Source organism: Ischnura elegans (assembly GCF_921293095.1).
Source record: "Ischnura elegans chromosome 13 unlocalized genomic scaffold, ioIscEleg1.1 SUPER_13_unloc_1, whole genome shotgun sequence".
In the NCBI taxonomy this organism is placed as follows: Eukaryota; Metazoa; Arthropoda; class Insecta; order Odonata; family Coenagrionidae; genus Ischnura; species Ischnura elegans.
Genome location: NW_025791657.1, coordinates 11093575 through 11113989, shown reverse-complemented (window position 1 = coordinate 11113989; position 20415 = coordinate 11093575). Strand labels below are relative to the sequence as shown.

General features: G+C 35.7%; 1 protein-coding gene across 3 annotated transcripts; it reads right to left on the bottom strand.

The window, feature by feature from the left end:
- Nucleotides 1-283: 283 nt before the first annotated feature.
- Nucleotides 284-18049, bottom strand: LOC124172037 (zinc finger protein 501-like). 3 transcript variants are annotated; one of them, XM_046551439.1, is made up of 3 exons: nucleotides 17930-18048; nucleotides 16276-16413; nucleotides 284-2845 (listed from the first exon to the last, which is right to left on the bottom strand). In XM_046551439.1, the coding sequence occupies exon 3, from the start codon at nucleotides 2652-2654 to the stop codon at nucleotides 1182-1184; it is 1473 nt and encodes a 490-aa protein (XP_046407395.1). In that variant the 5' UTR covers nucleotides 2655-2845; nucleotides 16276-16413; nucleotides 17930-18048; the 3' UTR covers nucleotides 284-1181. The 3 variants fall into 3 exon arrangements, with proteins under 3 accessions (XP_046407395.1, XP_046407396.1, XP_046407397.1); XM_046551440.1 differs by lacking the exon at nucleotides 17930-18048 and adding an exon at nucleotides 16530-17179; XM_046551441.1 differs by lacking the exon at nucleotides 16276-16413 and having other exon boundaries at nucleotides 17930-18049.
- Between the last annotated feature and the right edge of the window lie 2366 nt (nucleotides 18050-20415).

Here is a 20415-nt window from a genome sequence, read left to right as displayed (position 1 = left end):
GTTAGACACTTTCCATGGCCATCCTAGTTTACCATCTAGTTTAGTTTATCTATAAAGAGAAAATTATTCTTAAGATACAGTCCACAAAAATCAAATAATAGACCAACAAAGGATTCATTACATTAAAATAACTACGATTTGCGAAAGGAAAAATTTTCAGTTAGAAAGAATAATGACAGTTGTATGACAACATTTTACAATATAAAAAGACTATTTTACCAATGAAAAATTATCATTATTACCATTCCCTAATGTGTATTTCCTCATCATTTTTTAACAATACTTGTGTAAACGACAATGAATTATGCGCCTATATATAGATTAGTTAACGGTAAAATGAGAACAATCATGACACAAGTGTAACAATATTTTTAGGCTATTGGCACAATTTGTACTATTTCAACCCAGAAAACATCATTGATTTCATTATTAATTCACATTGAGACATACCAAGGAATGAGAGGAACATAACAAAAGATATTAGACCTTGAGCAGACAAATTCGAGTGAAAGTAAGTGGCATATTGTCTTAATGCAGAGTGAGCTAAGTGGGTGGCCTTGCACTATTTTGCCACCCAGCTCCTTCAAAATACAAATCAAAAATCCATGACTTCTTCATGCATTCACTACTACGTCTCACCATCCCTATTGGGATTTCAAGCAAATGCTAAATGCATAAGGTTTGTCTCCTGTGTGTGTATGTTTGTGTGTAGTTAGCTGGCTACTGTGATAGAAATATTTGCAGGAAATGTTACGTGAATAATGTCAGTCTCCTGTGTGCATGTGCATATGGCTTTTAAGGGCAATAGTATGCGTGAAGGACTTCCTGCAAACACTGCAGAAATAGTGTTTCTTCCGTGTGTGTGTGTGTGTGTGTGTACGCATGTGCTTCGTAAGGTCATAATTGTGACTGAATGATTTACAGTGTATTCTACATGAATAAGTTTTCTCCTGTGTGCGGAAGCATATGGTTGTACAAGGTGCTTTCCTGAGTGAAAGATTTCCTGCAGACACTGTAGACACTCCTGGGTGTATATGCATATGCTCGGTAAGGTGATAACTATGACTGAATGATTTACACCATTTTTACATGAATCAGGCCTCTCTCTTGTGTGTAGGCATATGCTTGTTGAGGTTGCCTTTCAGAGAGAAAGATTTATTGCAGACCATACAGGAATAATTCTAATCCCCCGTGTGTATACGCATATGCTTGGTAAGGACATCACTGCGACTGAATGATTTACAGCATATTTTACATGAATTAGACCGGTCTCTTGTGTGTGAAGCCATATGCTTGTTGAGGGTACCACTCTCAGAGAAAGACTTATTGCAGACGCTGCATGTATAAGGCTTATCCCCCGTGTGTATACGCATGTGCTTGGTAAGGGAATCACTGCGACTGAATGATTTACAGCATATTTTACATGAATAATTCTTCTCCCCCGTGTGTATACGCATATGTTTGGTGAGGTCAGAACTGTGACAGAAAGGCTTGGTGCAAATGCTGCATGTATAAGGTTTCTCTGCCGTGTGGGTACGCATGTGTTTGGTGAGGTCATAACTCTGAGAGAAAGACTTATTGCAGACACTACAGGAATAAGGCTTATCCCCAGTGTGTATACGCATGTGCTTGGTAAGGGAATCACTGCAACTGAATGATTTACAGCATATTTTGCATGAATAAGACCTCTCTCCTGTGTGTGCACGCATGTGTTTGGTGAGGTTGCTCCTCTGAGAGAAAGACTTACTGCATACACTACAGGTATAAGGCTTATCCCCAGTGTGAATACGGATGTGCTTGGTAAGGACATCACTATGACTGAATGATTTACAGCATATTTTACATGAATAAGACCTCTCTCCTGTGTGGGTACGGATATGCTTGTTGAGGGTACCACTCACAGAGAAAGACTTATTGCAGATACTGCATGCATAAGGTTTCTCTCCTGTGTGGGTACGCTTGTGTCTGGTGAGGTTGCCCCTCAGAGAGAATGACTTATTGCAGACACTACAGGAATAATTCTTCTCCCCTGTGTGTACACGCATGTGATTCTTGAGAGTAGAAGATTTAGCGAAACACTTATAGCACACACTACAGGAATAAGGCCTCCCTCTTGCGCTTGAACACTTTCCCTTTTTGATGTCTCTAGTGCAAGAGGAGGAATTTAAGGAATCACTTTCTACACACGTGTCAGCTCCTACAGCAAACCTTCCCCCTTTTCTATCTTTTCCTTTCTCCAGAGTCCCTCCGGATACTCCCTTTAGATGCCCATTTCCTTCATACCTCAGCCCTTGTTTTCCACTGTTTGTCCCTTTTATATCAAGCACCATGGATGAATCATCATCCACGACTAAATTGCTGGCACTAAAATGAGTTTCAAGGTGTTTGATGAGCCCACTTTTGGTGCTGAATCCACCTGTGCAGTGGTAGCAATTATACGTAGTTTCGTTTGACATTTGTCCCTTTACAGAATTTTTCGCCTCAAAATTACTGAACTCATCTTTGTTCCCCATGACTGGCTCTGCGCAACTCGTTTTTCTACTAATTCTGATCATCCTGAGGGCATTAGGGATTATTGGTGCATCACAACCACTTCCACCCCTCACCTCACCCACTCTGCCTCCACTGATTTTGGATGCCTGCTTGTCCATCATATGGAATTCCGCATGATGTTGACTTATCAGCAAGAACAGCTCCACATTTTTCCAAGTCTTCAATAATCACATTCCTTCATTCCCCTGCATAAGATGCTCCATTCGCCGAATTAATAACAGTCAGTGAGGCCGAGGAAGGAATAGTCACCACTTAGATGTTTCCCTAAACTTCCTTTCACCAGCTGGAAGCCCTAGAAAAGAATTTTAATATTTTAATCACAAAAGAAAGCTATGCTGGTCTGATTTATAAAATCCCTTTAGTTGATAACTAATGACATTTGATAGAAAGCAATATACCGGCCTCAAAGTATCAAGATGGGCCGCCCTTTTTATTCTATGTTCATTTTTCATTTGATGTAACAAAACGGTGTTGTGTCTTTCAACTACAATAAAACTGAAATTTGGAGCCAGTACTCAATAAACTTGATAGCACAAACAATGAAGTACATGAATAATGGTCATAGTTGAGCTTCCTATTGAATTATTTATGTGCATAGAAGGAAGGTCAACCAGTAGTTGTAAAATTGTGTTACAAAATACACAATAAAGGTACAGTGCCAAGGGAACCTGTAAAGACAATTATGATACAGATTCCAAATAAAGGAAACACCAGAAAGTAAGAGGAACACCCAAACAGTCTGATTTCATATATGGCTAAGGCATTGCTGAGAGTTCTGAATCTGAGACTTGAACGAATAACGGAAAAGAATGTTGGTGACGAGCAGTTTGGCTTCAGAAGAGGTAGGAGCACCATACAAACTATTGCACATATAAGAACATTGTAGAAATGCACTGGGGAAGAGGAAAAGATGTTGGCTTTGGCTTTATGGACCTGGAAAACTTTAACAGGGAAAAATAGGATAAGCTATTGGGTATTCATAAGATAAAGAAAGTAGACTGGATTGTAATTCCTGATGGTAAGATGCAGAAGCATTTTATTCGCTTCCCTTATCTCAAATTTGAAGATGCAATTAAGCAAAGCAATGTAAAGTAAGAAAGCTGGGAGTAGTCCATTGCAGTGATGGCTGCTCTTGGGAAAAAGGAGACAGAGGACAATTGCTATCTGCCACCTTTACCATTGATTATGCTGAATCAATGAGGGTGCTTTTTAAAGTGGACAGAGTTTAGAGTAAATTCCAGGGTAATAATAATATGGAAAAGGTAATGAGAAAAAATGTGATGATATCTATCAAAGGATATTGTAATGCACAGAAATGCATCAATCGATGGCCTGTCAGGTCCAAATTTTCGGAATATTTTTTCTGTTGATAATGTATCAATAGTAATTACCCTGTAAGCCTCAGTGTTTACCTTTGTAATCAATTTATTACAATTCATACTTTCTATGTAAAGTAACTTAGAAAGAACAATCTAATACTATTATATACGATTTTCTTCAAATCATTTTAGTACTTGCTGACATTATGCAAAATGAATTATTTTCAGTTCGTAAGTCAATTTTAAAAGTACTAAAAATAAATTAATATCAACAATTTTTTTAAAGTAAGGAATTCTCATATTATAACATATTCAACAAAATATTTGGCTTTTTCTCCAATTCATGTTTCTTAACCATATTTATGTATTAACTGTAAATATATCACTTTGTTTGTTTAAAACCCTCCTTTTAAACACCGTGAAAACATTGAGATACATAAGTTGTAAGTGAATTTCGAACACTTCAATATTCGTGACATATTCATTTGGATTATCAAATTAACCCATTACCGGCCGAGTAAAGAAATACTTGAAAATATGTATTTTTTTCTTTTCATTTTACCTAATAACATGCTAAATAAGGTAAATTGAAAATATGGGCCTTCAAAAAAATTTGCTTACGGTAAAAAAAATGTTGCGTTTTCGCAACGTTGGCCGAATCCGGTATCTATAGGCAGTTATGCAACCCGCATTACAATACATAACCGTCTCATAGGAATATGTTGTTTTTACTGTCGGATATAATCCTATACCTTTTTATGCCAATTATATGACAAATATCGTCATATTGGATAAATAAAATCCTTAGATATTATGTTTCCAACGAGATGTTGTTATTTGACCTAAATCCACTATAAAATATACATGCTTTACGGTTTGAAAGAAATAAGTCAAAGCGAAAACTTTCTCAAAAGAGAATGTATTTCACATTTTTTCATTGACTTTAATTTTATCATTGCAGATAAAATTACAACAATTAATGGCTAATTATGAAATACTCAAGCATTTTGGGTGTAATGGAACATAAAATTTTGTACATTCAAACATGGTTTGGCTTTTACACTGTTCCGGCAACTACTGAATTTTTGTTAACTCTATGAACAAATTCGTCCCTTCATGGTTCACGAATCTGCGATGAATTATATGGCCTAACTTTTTCCATGTTTATGGACGCGAATTGAATAGGGGTACGTCATCTACTGACTTATTCACTTCAATTTTTAGATGCGTCCCTGCTAGATACGATTTGAAGTCTACCAGTGAAATTTACTTCCGTTGCATAACCTGTACAATCTCTTGGCGTTAGTGCAAACGCTGTCCAGTAAGTTGATAAGCTAGGATCTTTTTTCCCCTGAATTCTTGTGCGGTAATTTGCATTTGCATTATCAAGTAGGTCCACACCTCTCACGTATTTACTATATTCCCCAATGACACGAATAGTATTTTCTTTTATTGACATAGAATAGTATGTGAAATAGTATTTTCTTTTTTCTGCTGAAACTTTTCCCTGTGCCAAATGGAAGCGAAAAACTTGTATTGCTGTCTACAGAGACAATCTAGTTATCATTCCATCGAGCTATACTAAGACCTTGGGCTTTATCAAATGTTTTTTTTTCATTTTCCTCTCGGTTTCACGTCGATGGTTTTATTATATTCTATCAGGCACTCTTCCGTTATACGTATTTACTCGTGTTTTCACGGATGGCTCCAGTGACAAATAATCCTTTTTCTTTCAAAACAATAAATAGTCTCCAAGGTGAAAAGAAGTTATCGAAAAGCATACAATGATTCGAGGGATCAGGGATAACCTTGACAAATTCCAGAATAACACTTGCTTCCAATTTTCTATCGCCTGGTTGAACCATAAAACCGTCTGAATAACATAAGCACCAAAGTTAAAAGCAAAATCTTCAAGGCTTGTTTTAAAAGAACATTTATGCACTGTAGTGACCAAAGTAAGGTACCATTTGCTCATTATTTCAAAATTTATGCGCAAATATGCCGAATTGTATTAATTTTTTATTCAAGTCGTCAAATTGAGGTCATTATTTACAAATCTGTCATTTTTGTCCAGACAGGAACTGTCTGAAAAGTGTAGATTATTTTTTTATTAATCTAAATACGTTGTGGTTCAATCATTGCCGAACCAAATCTACGCTTTATCGTCGTCATTCACCCAATATCCTGTTGTGGAGGTCGGTGAATCGTGAAGTAAGGAAGGATGAATTCGGATTAAAAGTACAAAGTTTTGTGTTCCATTGCACCCGAAATGCTTTCATGTTATTCATAAATAATCATTATTTGTTGTAATTCAATCTGTTGTGATAAAAATGTCAATTGAAAACTGGAAAATACGTTATCTTCTGAAAAAATATTCACTTTGACTCATTTCTTTCAAGCCGTAATGCATCTCTATTTTATATTGGATTTTGGTGAAATAATGCAGCATCTCATTGGAAATATAGTATCTAAGGATTTTAATTGTCAAATATGACGATATTTGTCAAATTCGAGGCATAAAAATGCGTAGGATTATATCTGACAGCAAAAACGGCATATTCCTACGAGACGGAAATATGTGGTAATGCGGGTTGCATAACTGCCTATAGATATCGGATTCGACCAACGTTGCGAAAACGCAACATTATTTCCGGATCTGATTTTCGCTTAATGTTGACTCCATGACGAAATATAAGCTTTAATATCTGTTAATTGAAATTTCTACGTCCATATGGACGAATAAAAAACTTAATAAAGGGAATAGTTACTCTTAGGAAAAATTATTTATCTTGCTTAACAGGAGACTCGAAAATTGACACATTTTGAGTATTTTTATAAATATCGAAATACTTATTAAATGTCATTATAATCTCACTAAAAATCAGTTTAAAATTATTTTTATCGAAAAAAGCGAATTCTACATTAATAAAATTCAATTGAAACATTTTTTTTGCATTTCTCAATAATGTTGCGTTTTCGCAACTTTGGCCGTAAATGGGTTAATTAGCCTCAGTCCTTTAATTTTCCAAAAATGCCATTTTTAATTTGTTTGAGTGTTTTGCATTCAAACGTTCATTTTCAGAAATGGAGACTAAAATCCTAGGGTTAGGGCTAACAAATGAAAAATCAGCCACATTTCACAAGTTCATCTGTTATTAATTTCATATTTTTCTACAATACAAGAATATTCAATTCAAAACGATCCCACGTCCCTTATATCACTATGAGTACTAAGATAACAGACAACAAACTTTTTTCAATTATATCCAAGGGCTTAACTATGACTGAACAGGAGTATACACATGTGTAAAAAGAGTTTTTAAGTGTGGAAAACTGCATTAACAAATTTCTCAGCATGGTACATGGACATCCATTTGTAATATGTACCAGGGGCACAGCCAGAAATTACGGCTAGGGGGGTTTCAGGCGCAACTATCACTTACGTGTAATATTTCTAACCCTGCCGCGTGAACGGCGGTGATATATACAAGAATTGCCATGTCATTAGAATACCCAATACTCAACACTAATATTGCATTATGAACAAATGGGAATAGATAATTCATGATGGGAATTAGAAAGAGCATCTACCACCACTCGAAAAAGCAAAGTCACAAGTACAAAATAATAATGGGCAGCTTAAAAGCAAATGTCATGGTGATACCAGAAAACTCAACATTAAAAGAAGCAATATAAACAATTGGAAATAGGCACTCTATGGTGACAATTGAAAAGATACTCCCTAATGATTTGCCACGAATAAACAGGCATCCTAATCCATGAAACGTAAAATCAGGTCAGCCATAAATAGTATTAAATAAACGAACTTATACCCTCACCAATTACGTCATCTCTGTTCGCTGGTTATTTGACATCAAGTCAGCAGATACTTTTAAAAGGGATACGCTACGGAACCCCAATGCTATCCGTTAAAAGCATCTTGATACATTAAACCGAATATTTAAAGCTTATATCTCCATGAATGACACCCAGAATTAAGTACTAAGTCGTCCTAAAACATGTAACTCATAAAACTGTAGAGGTTAAAGCCAAATGTTTGGAGAAACAGATATCAACTTTCAAAACAAACTCGAATTATATTTTATATTTTTGGATGTCACATCCCAAAACAGATCCTACGTACTTACAAACCTCCATGTTTAAAAAAAAAGAATCACATATGAAACTTCTTATAGAGGCTTATGCCTCTAAACAATTACATTTGCTGTAGTTAGAGGTTTCCGGTTAAGAATTTCATATTTTCGCTACTTTTCCCAAAGATCATACAAAGCCAATATACAAAAATATATTAAGCTTTTAAGGCTTAAATTGCGAGGGTTTAAATATTTCTGCGACGTTGACAGAGAAGAATGTGATACTTCAAATGCCGCGAGAGGATTTTAATACACACGGTATGCCTACCAATAATTATATTTAAGGACACAAAAGTTGATAAGACAAAACAGTATGATAACAGCATGTAGTACATATACCTGCGAACATTTAGAACACATAATATCATTACGACAGGGCCAAACAACTCCGAAATGCATATAACATTACCTAGATGATGGAATACTTGCTATCACACCAAGAGAGTAATCCTGATTAATGAGAGACCAGTTGCATGATTTTACTATGAGGTGGTGATATGTAACTATGCATTTTTAATGAGAACCATAAACAACAAAACACACTAGAAAGTCGCGCAGTATTCTCCACCATAAATATGGATATGATCAAGAAGCCTACTTATAAGGTTCTTGGATATGATACACGAATAAGAGGTTAGTGACACCGGCATGGAAACAGAAGATTATCTAGTAATATCTCCATATAAACACAAAAAAGACGGATTTGGCACCACCTCAATATCTATTTTTCTAATACGTCGGAAATATTGAGTCCTCTTATTTAAAGACAAAATTAACACATGTATATAATTACGTTAACATGTTTACCCACAAAATCTACTAACATCGACTTGAAGGAAGTCCTGCACAAACGGGAATGTCTAACTATGAGAACACTATCTTTTATAACGCACACAAAAAAAAACAGATTTTGTTCTTCTCCGGATTACACAAAGCTACTTCAAACTCCTTTTCATTAAATAATCGAACCGTCGCTTCACATCATACCCATACATATAGGCTATATAGACTAGCTAATCACTCCAAGAAAATAATCTTTGTACGAGATTAATTGCATACATTACTTCACAATGAGGTTCTTACATGAAATTGTGCATTTTAATGGACCCATCATCATACAAACACACTACCAAATACACATCAATCTCCGCCAAAAATATGGATATTATACACGAATACGAATTCAGGGCGAGGGCCTAACAGTAAAAAAGTATCCAATAGTTTCCTCAACTTACACGACAGGAAAAAAAGGATCCAGCAGCAACTTTAAACCTATTTTGCAAATATGCAGGATAACGTTTTAGTTTAGAGTAAACAACAACACATTCAAATAGGTACTTATATAGCTTAACCACTACCATCTTTACAAACAAAAAACTACTATCCTCGACAAGAAGGATTCCCGGAATCAAAATAAATACAAAAGGAATGTCTAATAACCACAGTACTACCTCTCAAAGCACATAAAATAGGGAGTTTACTAATTTCCCTCATAAACACAATTTCCCGATATGCTCTCGTTCACGAACTAATCGATATGCCACTCGACTCGACGTTATCGACTCAAAATTCGAATTCAAAACGCATTGACACATCGATATTATAATTCCCGTGGCGGTCATTTCAGAATGGATAAACATTGCAGCCTCAAATCAAACTTAAGATAGCCTGGGTGCTAACATCTGTTATTACCAATCTCATTACTGAATCTGTGGTTATTTCAACAATTATTCGTTTCATGAATTTCAAGGCCTTAGCTGATTAGCTAGCTAAAAGCAATACGACGTATGCATTTGAGGGAGACTATGATCACAAAATCCCAGAAGGAAACTACTTTCATTTGGATGATAAGTGAAAACACTGAGGAATACTCAAGGCATGGTCCATAAAAGTCAGCAATTAATAAATCACCTCAAATATATATCACGATGCAACAGCATGAATAGAGAATATTATCAACAATTTTCACCATAGAGTTTACATTACTATATAAGTGTAGAGTATTTACGATTTTCATGATCATTTGACGCCGTCACATCACCCGTGAAATAACCATGTTGACATAAGACCACGTATACAAGGTAGGTTTAGAATCGCGGTTTTATAGTTTTTTGTTAAGATTATGTATATATAAGACCAGAAAGGAATTTAAGCCAAATTTCAGCTCCCATACATTCGATTCGGCAAAACGATTCCAGAATTTCTTCATTTTAGAGTTCAAAAATGTATTTTTTCAAAATAGCCACGTCAGGACTCATGCAATAAACCTCAACAATATATCAGTTTAAATTAATGCAAATGGAAGAATTCTTCATTTTTCGACGAAAGGCCCATTGTATACGTAGTCTTCTCATGGTAAGATACACACTTAAAGCCCTCAGTCTAAACTAATCTTTGCTTGATTGGGCTGTTATAAGCTAGGGTGTCAATGAGCATTTATGTATTTTATGTCTATCTGTTGTAATGTGATTTTTAGGTGATATTTAAAAGTGTGCTTTTAATAGCCCCTTTTTATGGTATACGTATCCCTATTTTATATCGGACAAGGTAAGCAAAGACTGGTTTAGATTCCAGGGTTGTAGCTGCAATTCTTCCCGCTATTGAACCTTGTATACCATCGAAAAGTGATGAATTCTTGCATTCTAAACGTAAATTGATATAATATACAGTTTATTTGCATGAACTCCGAAATACCTATTTAGAAAACCCTTTCTGCATACTAAAGACATTTGGGAATTATGTTTGTCACTGATGCTGCCGATATGGCGCTTGAATTCCACTTTGACACAAACATCATATCACTTAGTGAAATTGTCATGTATTGAAGGGGAAAGAGGCTAATATTTAAAGGAGGATATTTGGCCTCTTGTAGATGTGTCTCTAGTGGTGAAAACCGCAACTACGAATCCTTCTAAATAAGTACACTAGTTTTTCCATATGTCTCATATTATAAAGTGGTGTTTACGTGTCAATGAGCATGAGAATTGTTATGTATATTGTGTTTAAGCTGTTGCAATGTAACTTATTTTTAAGTTCATTTTTGAGTTGTTTGCTTTCTTAATCTTTTCGTTGAGCATTGCAAAGTATTTTCATACATCATCGCAGTGAATGCAGTTTACCTGTGGGAATTTGAAATCTGTGTCAATGCTGATCAGTGACAATCGTTTGTACGCAATTCATTTCTGAACCTTTACTTATCTCTGGATGTAATCTATGGAGTTCTTTCTCCTTACCTATAAAAATTCCCCTTCCATAATCATTTTAAAATAGAGTAGTTTCCTTCATCAAAGAAAACGAAAGGCATTGATCGCGATTCGTTACCCACCATTAGTATATTCATAATATGTACACAAATTATTTGGTTTTTTCAAATACCGGTTTAGACGATTGGCAAGGGTCAAATTTTATCCTTAATTGAAAAAGGCCAGATTGGTGCCCATGCGATTCCACTCCACGTGACGACACAGGGACCTAGTTTCTACACGAGAGGATAGGAGTTTTACATCGTCTGAGGTTACCAATGCATGCATGAGGCACAGAGCTCAGGGAAACATATCTTAATAATCACCTATTAAAACTGGCTAAGGTTGGAAAGTTTTCTTCGTTTGATAAGGTATTCATAAACTTTTTTTAAGCCAACCGCTACCAGCCAGCAAGGTACTCAGCTACCCGCTAGCATACTGCATCCTATCAGCGCTCAGAGCCTCGATCAAGGTCACCTCACATGGTGGGAGGGGGAACCAGAAATGCTATGCACGGACTTTTACCCTTCATTCCAACTTACGCGTTGCGTTTTCGTGCGCTTGAAAATTTTCACTTTTCATTTTATCGCGAAAAATAGATATCGTCATTTAAAAATCTTTAAGTGTGAAATAAGCACTCCAGGAGTAACAATCTTTCGATTTAGGCAATAAAAAAACAATAGGAAACCACCCTATTTGCAGAAAGCCCTTATATCCATTTTATTTATTATTTATCATGTCTTTATAAATAATCTAGAAAAAATGTGTCTAATTTTTCTTCATTACCTAATTTTTACTGTACTACTATCAAACTCTTTTTTTTATTTTCCGAGCAGAAATGGATGGATGCATTTGTTTTTGAAAAACTCATAGCATAAAGAAACTTCATGCCGTCATTCAAATTTGCCAAGGGTTTAATTTTCTGCCAATAGGGGACCTAACCAATCTTAAGTAATTATACACCATTTGCCATGCAATTCACAGTTTTTACATTTTATACACTTCTTCAAGCCATAAAATAATGATATTAGGCAATGAATGAAAACATTTGTATTAAAAATGATTATATTACTATACGTAACTACTAATTAGAGTTTTATACTCATACTTTATTTATAACAGGAGGTATTCAATTTTCCTTCTGGAGCTTGCTGGAGAATAACTATTCTTAACTCTCTTGATGCATATGATTGGCACATGTTTCAACGGAAGTGGTTGCCAGCTTCTCCTGTTCTCCTATTATCTTATAACGGTCCTCCTCTCTGAGATTGAGAATGAGATATGGATGATAGATAAGAGTATTTTCAGTACTATTAACTACGCAACAACATAAAAGGGGCCCAATTCCATTGCACACAAGCTTGACTGATGTTGTCATTTGAGGAGGATTGTAAACGGTTCAGAGAAATGTCTGCAGCATGGAAATGTCTGCAGAGAGTTCCATTCACTCATGATATTTGTAACAGAATAAACTCCAAATTACCTGTGCACAAATTTTGAGTTGTTGATGGACAGAATTTCAACAAACCTAATATGAAATTGTATTCTAGAGTGATGCTTGATGCTACTTGAACACTTAATTACCCTAATGCTATTTTTTCCTTCCTATCAGCAAATCAGGACATGCTCACAAAAACATTTGCATCATTGAGTTTTAGTTCCCATTACAAATGAAATACACATGAGTTTTAATGAGAAGAAATTCCCTTGGACTGCTGCAAATTAAACCATTGCTGGCTGACAGTGCAGATCACAATGCATATTTCCAGAACAATTTTACCAAAGCTCATGGTACTAGGTGTTAGGCCTCCATTGTCTATAAGGATGGCAACACGTGGGAGAAAAGACATTAATGAACCCGCAAACGGTTGAGAGCCTCATGAAATCCTTTTCTTCTTAAAAACGAAATCAATGTCACCCACAAATAATTCTTTCAAGCTAATATTCATAACTGTAACAGACATTCCCACTTAACACTGCAGATATCGTCCCAAAAAGTGCCATGGTAAGTGAGAGATGCATTATTTCTGACATTATAATTTAAATTCTGTGCACCATAGGATGAATTTACTGGATATGGATTTCTTTCTGGGGGGGGGGGCACAAGCAAGGCCGTATCCAGGATTTTCTTTCCTTCTTTATCCTAATTTATACATAGATATCATCCAAACTTGATGCTATTTTTATCAATAATTATTCAGCTACTACTCATAAGCTATTTGTAACACGCTTGTGAATTAATGTATGCACGCAATTTGAATACTGTCACTGGGGAAGTTATTGGAAGTCATTGGGTTTATAGTCAAAAGAAAAGATATTAGACTGCAATTCTAAAGTTGTTTATCTAAACTAAGACCTAAAAGATTATTACTTTTAATTGAGGCTTTGAAGGCTACTTGTTTACTGAACATAAGATCTTAATATAAATTAATTACAACAATTAGAGGAATTCCCGCTATTAAAATCATTCCTGATATGAATATAATTGATTTATTGTTGTTCTGATTTATTCAAATTGTAGATATATTGTTTATAGTAAATGCACTATAAGTTATTCATGGATAAAAACATAGTGTGATTATGGTAGGTATGATTATTACAATAATCAATCAAGTTCTTTCAAGTAATAGACAAAAACTCTGATACCTTGGATAAGGTATTGGAAGTGGTAATTGAATTTTTCAAGAACGATTAAACATAAGTTGGTACCATCAAGAGCAATGTAAAGCTGAATATCTGGGCAAATCGCACTTAGCCCATGTGCTATGTAATGTGGAAATATATTGCACATCGGCCATAGACGTGACCACAAGCACGGGGAAAGTGTGATCCCTTAAGAAGGCTTTAAGAAATAAATTATAAAATTACCACTTTACAGAGAGAGGAATGTAAATCCAAAACTCTTTTTCGGTTATTACTGCATTTTACAATGAATCTGAGAATTTTAACGAGCCTAGAAAAATTTTCTTAAGTAGTTTAAAGTTGATGTATGCTATCTAGGGTCAGTCAACAGGCTACCTTAGCCAGTTGTAATAGGTGATTGTTAAGACATGTTTCCCTCAGCTCTGTGCCTCATGCATGCATTGGTAACCTCAGCACTTACCACACCTTAATAGGGTGGTTTCCTATTATTTTTTTATTGCCTAAATCGAAAGATTATTACTCCTGGAGTACGTATTTCATGCTTTTAGATTTTTAAATGACGATATCTATTTTTCGCAATTAAATGAAAAGTGAAAAATTTTCAAGCGCGCAAAAACGCGACGCATAAGTAGGAATGATGGGAAAGAGTCGTGCGACGCATTTCTGATTCCCCCTCTCACCTTGTGAGGTGACCTTGATCGAGGCTCTGAGCGCTGATAGGACGCAGGATGCTAGCGGGTAGCTGAGTACCTTGCTGGCTGGTAGCACTTGGCTTAAAAAAGGTTTATTAATACCTTATCAAACGAAGAAAACTTTCCGACCTTAGTCAGTTTTAATAGGTGATTATTAAGACATGTTTCCCTGAGCTCTGCGCCTCATGCATGCATTGGCAATCTCAGACGATGTAAAACTCCTATCCTCTCGTGTAGAAACTAGGTCCCTGTGACTTCACGTGGAGTGGCATCGCATGGGCGCCAATCTGGCCCTTTTCAAATGAGGATAAAATGGACCACTGCCATTCGTCTAAATCGGTATTTCTAAACCGAAATAATTTGTATATTATGAATACAGTAATTGTGGGTAACAAATCGCAATCAATGCCTTTCGGTACCTTTGATGAAGGAAACTACACTATTGAGGATAAAATTTGACCCTAACCATTCGTCTAAACCGGTATTTCAAAAACCAAATAATTTGTGTATTATGAATACAATAATGGTAGGTAACGAATCGCAATCAATGCCTTTCATTTTCTTTGATGAAGGAAACTACCCTATTATGTAAAACATATTATTTACCACAAGATAATTTGAATAAAGGTTTTTGTAATCAAGCACATAAAAAATTTATAAAGCACTGACATAGATAATTTTAGCCAACAAAATTGTTATCAAATCACTCAAATATCATACAAATATGAAAAAACCAAATATATAATATTTTAACATAACAATGGACAAGTACACTAAATAGCCATGGTGTGTTAAGTCATTTTTCTTAATATGCTTTAGAAATTTTAATCTTTTTGTTGAAATATTTTATTGGATACTTTTTGAGTAGCTAATTTACCTTTTAGTACTTGTATACTTATGCATTTCTCTCATCTCTTAATGTTTAATACGACTTTAAACTGGCAAATGAACTTTGAAAACGTCCGCAAATACGATTCTATAAACGACCTAAACTTAAAGAGTTCAAATTTAAATCCAAACAGGAGGTTTAAAGTAAGAGAAAGATATCGAAAACACACCCCAAAAAATTATTCGTATCTATTGATATCCTTAATTCGTAGGTCATAGTTGAATTCCAATTACCCACTAATTTTTTGCTAGGATTGGATTTTAAACACACAGTTGTACGAAAAGATAAAACATCTGCAGTCCTCACCACTGAATAACCAAAATCGGAAACACTACATGGGAAACTGGACTTATTTCACTACTCCGTCGATCATTGGAGAGGTCCTTTAATATCATTTAATATTGCTGATGAACTAATTTAATGCCCCATTAACTTTTGTGTCCTAAACAAATGATCCTGATAATAAATTTTGTATCCTATGCTTTTTAATAAATTTTGCATGTACGTACTAATTTGTTGCAGACATATATCTTAATACCTTGCCCATCGAGGCTTCGTCAAATACACGATTTAGTTACTTTTTCACGTTATTATCTTAATCTGTTGAACCCACAAATACAAACATCTTACTAAAGTTTTCAATCTCGTCGATATGAACGTGAAACTATTAAGGCTTGCATACGCGGTAAACTAACACGAACAAGTTAATATCTACTTACTTGAATGATTTCACATTATTTGTAAGTTACACTAGAATTCCAATGAAAAATAAGATGCACTCACCCTTAAGTAATTAATACATGAAAAATTTCTCAGTTCTGCATCCAATTTATGACAAATGTTTCTGAAATCGTTGAATTCGATGAGCTTTTCCAGGCACAGTGGACATAAAGAGCCAGGCAGGCCATCTCCCACAGCAACCTAAGGAATCAATGAAAACATATGCAATAGACTTTGGACCTATCATGGAAAATAAGTTCATAGAACGGAATAAAAAAAGAACTAAGGACATCAATAAAATATAACCCGTCACTTACTTTTAATTCGACTAAATCATATAAGGCATCCTCGACAGTTATCTCGCTTGAAACAATAGAGGTAAATACATAGTAATAATAATCATATTTCTTCATGCAGAGTCTGCACGGGGTACTCTCGGAATGATTTCCTGAAGACTCCGAGAAATCATACTCATGCTTTCACTGCAATAACTCATTCAATCACTAAACCAGTTCACTCCAACAAATCATCCACGTATCACTCAGTTTTTTTAAAACTCCTAATACTTTAATATCATTTCCATGACGTACACCAATGCAAAATCATTAGACTTATCAAAGAAAAGGGTGTAATAAGCCCACATTTAAATAGGACCCCAAAAAGAAATAACATAGCAGCAGGATAAACAGCAAATATTTTACAAGAATTTCAAGGTTATTGACAAGAACACTACATAAGGACGATTGTCTTCGTGCGCTCCGATCGTCATTTGCCCAAAATTCCTGTATTGCCGATATTTTTTGCAGCTGAATTATTCTGTTCTAAAATCAAAGAGTAGGTAAGAGGCAAAAAAATACATCGAAAACATATTCCTCAAAATTCTTCACGTTCATTGATGTGTGTTATGAGTTGGTCATTGGTAAATTCAAATGTATCACTTTTATGACTGAATGAATTGTAAACACTTGTTACACCAAAAAAAAAAAGCGACTTCGGTCGTCCCCATTGAGGTATCAAGAGCTAGTTAATTAATGCCTCGTCAGGATTCGGAAACACAATGTGGGAAATTGGACTTTTTTCACTGCTCCGTCGATCATTGGCGGGGTCCTTTCATAACATTCAATATTGTTAACTAACAAATTTAATGCTACATTAAGTTTTGTTCTCTAATAAGAAGTACTTTTCAGTTATTTTTTCATGTATTACATTGATGAAGTCACTAAGCATTTAGGCCTGTTTACACGATGCATTAACAGGTATGAGTTAATGTACGTTTTCATGAATGATTTTTGTGGACCAGAACGGTAAATGTACGAATGCATGAACCAAATTAGAACAAGTTCTCTTTTCTGTGCATGCATTCGCACAAGTTGGGTGGTTACACGGTGTATTTTGGCGTTCATTCTCGTGTTCATACATTTAAACATTAACCCGTACGTGTTAATGTGCCGTGCAAACAAATACATTGCCCGCCTTGACAAGGGATTCATCAAATACACGATTAATTACATTTTCAAGTTATTGCTATATTCTGTTGAAACCACAAGTACAAACATTTGAAAAAAATTCCATTCCAGTCCATATTAACTTTAAACTATTAAGGCCGGGCTACACGTTAAGTTAACACGAACAAGTTAATATCTGGTTACGTGAATGAGTTCACATTATTTGAAAGTTATACGAGGCTTCCAATGAAAAAAAAATAAGATGCACTCACCCTGAGGTACTTTCTACACGAAAAATTTCTCAGTTCTCCGACCGATTTCAGACAAATATTTATGAAATCATTGAATTCGATGAACCTTTTCAAGCACAGTGGGCTGGCAGGCAGGTCATCTCCAACAGCAACCTACGAAGTCGCGTTACCTTGGCCCACAGTTTTCCCAACCCACGCATTCATACCAACCCACAAGAGCACAGTCTCTCGCCGCGACCCTGTGACGTGAACGACGGTATTTTGACAGACGGTACTAGTTTGTAATATTTATCATTACTCTGTTATGCGTCCATTCATCTCGCTGCTTTTTTGATATATGGCAGACAAGACATCAATACTTAGTACTATATACAGATATTCTGCGAATCGTACCTGATTTACAAGTTACAGGACCTACAATACTTAATATTTTCTTGCCGCGAGGCTTTGACTTGACCGACGGTATGAGTTTATAATATTCATCATTACTCTGTTATGCGTCCATTCATCTCGCTGTTTTTTTCATATATGGCAGACAAGACATCAATACTTAGTACTATATACAGATATTCTGCGAATCGTCCCTGATTTACAAGTTGAAGGACCTACAATACTTAATATTTTCTGGCCGCGACGCTTTGACTTGACCGACGGTATGACTTTATAATATTCATCATTACTCTGTTATGCGTCCATTCATCTCGCTCCTTTTTGGATATGTGGCAGACAAGACATCAATACGTAGTTATATAGACAGATAGTCCACGAATCGTCCCTGCGGCGTCGCGGCGAGAAAATTTTAAGTATTGTAGGTCCTTTTACTTGTAAATCAGGGACGATTCGCAGAATATCTGTATATAGTACTAAGTATTGATGTCTTGTCTGCCATATTTGAAAAAAGCAGCGAGATGAATGGACGCAAAACAGAGTAATGATGATTTTTAAACTGGTATTCCTTCCGGCAAGTCTCAGCTTCGCGGCGAGAAATTACTATGTATTGCAGGTCATGTGACTTATAAATCAGGGACAATTCGCGGAATATCAGAGTATAGTACTGAGTATTGATTTCTTCTCTGCCATATATGAAAAAAGCAGCGAGATGAATGGACGCATAACAGAGTAATGATGATTTTTAAACAGGTATACCTTCCGGCGAGTCTCAGCTTCGCGGCGATAAAATACTACGTATTTCAGGTCTTGTAACTTATAAATCTGGGACGATTCGCGGAATATCAGATAAAAGTACTAAGTACTGATGTCTTGTCTACCATATATCAAAAAAGCAGCGAGATGAATGGACGCATAACAGAGAAATGATGATTTTTAAATAGGTATACCTTCCGGCGAGTCTCAGCTTCGCGGCGAGAAATGACTACGTATTGCAGGTCTTGAACTTTTGTAAATCAGGGACGATTAGCGGAATATCAGAGTATAGTACTAATTATTGATGTCTTCTCTGCCATATATAAAAAAACCAGCGAGATGAATGGACGCATAACAGAGTAATGATGATTTTTAAACAGGTATACCTTCCGGCGAGTCTCAGCTTCGCGGCGAAAAAATACTACGTATTGCAGGTCTTGTAACTTATAAATCAGGGACGATTCGCGGAATATCAGAGTAAAGTACTAAGTATTGATGTCATGTCTACCATATATCAAAAAAACAGCGAGATGAAAGGACGCATAACAGAGTAATGATGATTTTTAAGCAGGTATACCTTCCGGCGAGTCTCAGCTTCGCGGCGAGAAAATACTACGTATTGCAGGTCTTGTAACTTATAAATCAGGGACGATTCGCGGACTATCTGTCTACATAACTACGTATTGATGTCTTGTCTGCCACATATCCAAAAACGAGCGAGATGAATGGACGCATAACAGAGTAATGATGAATAATATAAAGTCATACCGTCGGTCAAGTCAAAGCGTCGCGGCAAGAAAATATTAAGTATTGTAGGTCCTTCAACTTGTAAATCAGGGACGATTCGCAGAATATCTGTATATAGTACTAAGTATTGATGTCATGTCTGCCATATATGAAAAAAGCAGCGAGATGAAAGGACGCATAACAGAGTAATGATGATTTTTAAGCAGGTATACCTTCCGGCGAGTCTCAGCTTCGCGGCGAGAAAATACTACGTATTGCAGGTCTTGTAACTTATAAATCAGGGACGATTCGCGGACTATCTGTCTACATAACTACGTATTGATGTCTTGTCTGCCACATATCCAAAAACGAGCGAGATGAATGGACGCATAACAGAGTAATGATGAATAATATAAAGTCATACCGTCGGTCAAGTCAAAGCGTCGCGGCAAGAAAATATTAAGTATTGTAGGTCCTTCAACTTGTAAATCAGGGACGATTCGCAGAATATCTGTATATAGTACTAAGTATTGATGTCTTGTCTGCCATATATGAAAAAAGCAGCGAGATGAATGGACGCATAACAGAGTAATGATGATTTTTAAACTGGTATACCTTCCGGCAAGTATCAGCTTCGC

Bases quoted from the DNA above. Each gene is read 5' to 3' on its own strand.
- LOC124172037 (XM_046551441.1), bottom strand. From the start codon at position 2,654: ATGATGGACAAGCAGGCATCCAAAATCAGTGGAGGCAGAGTGGGTGAG.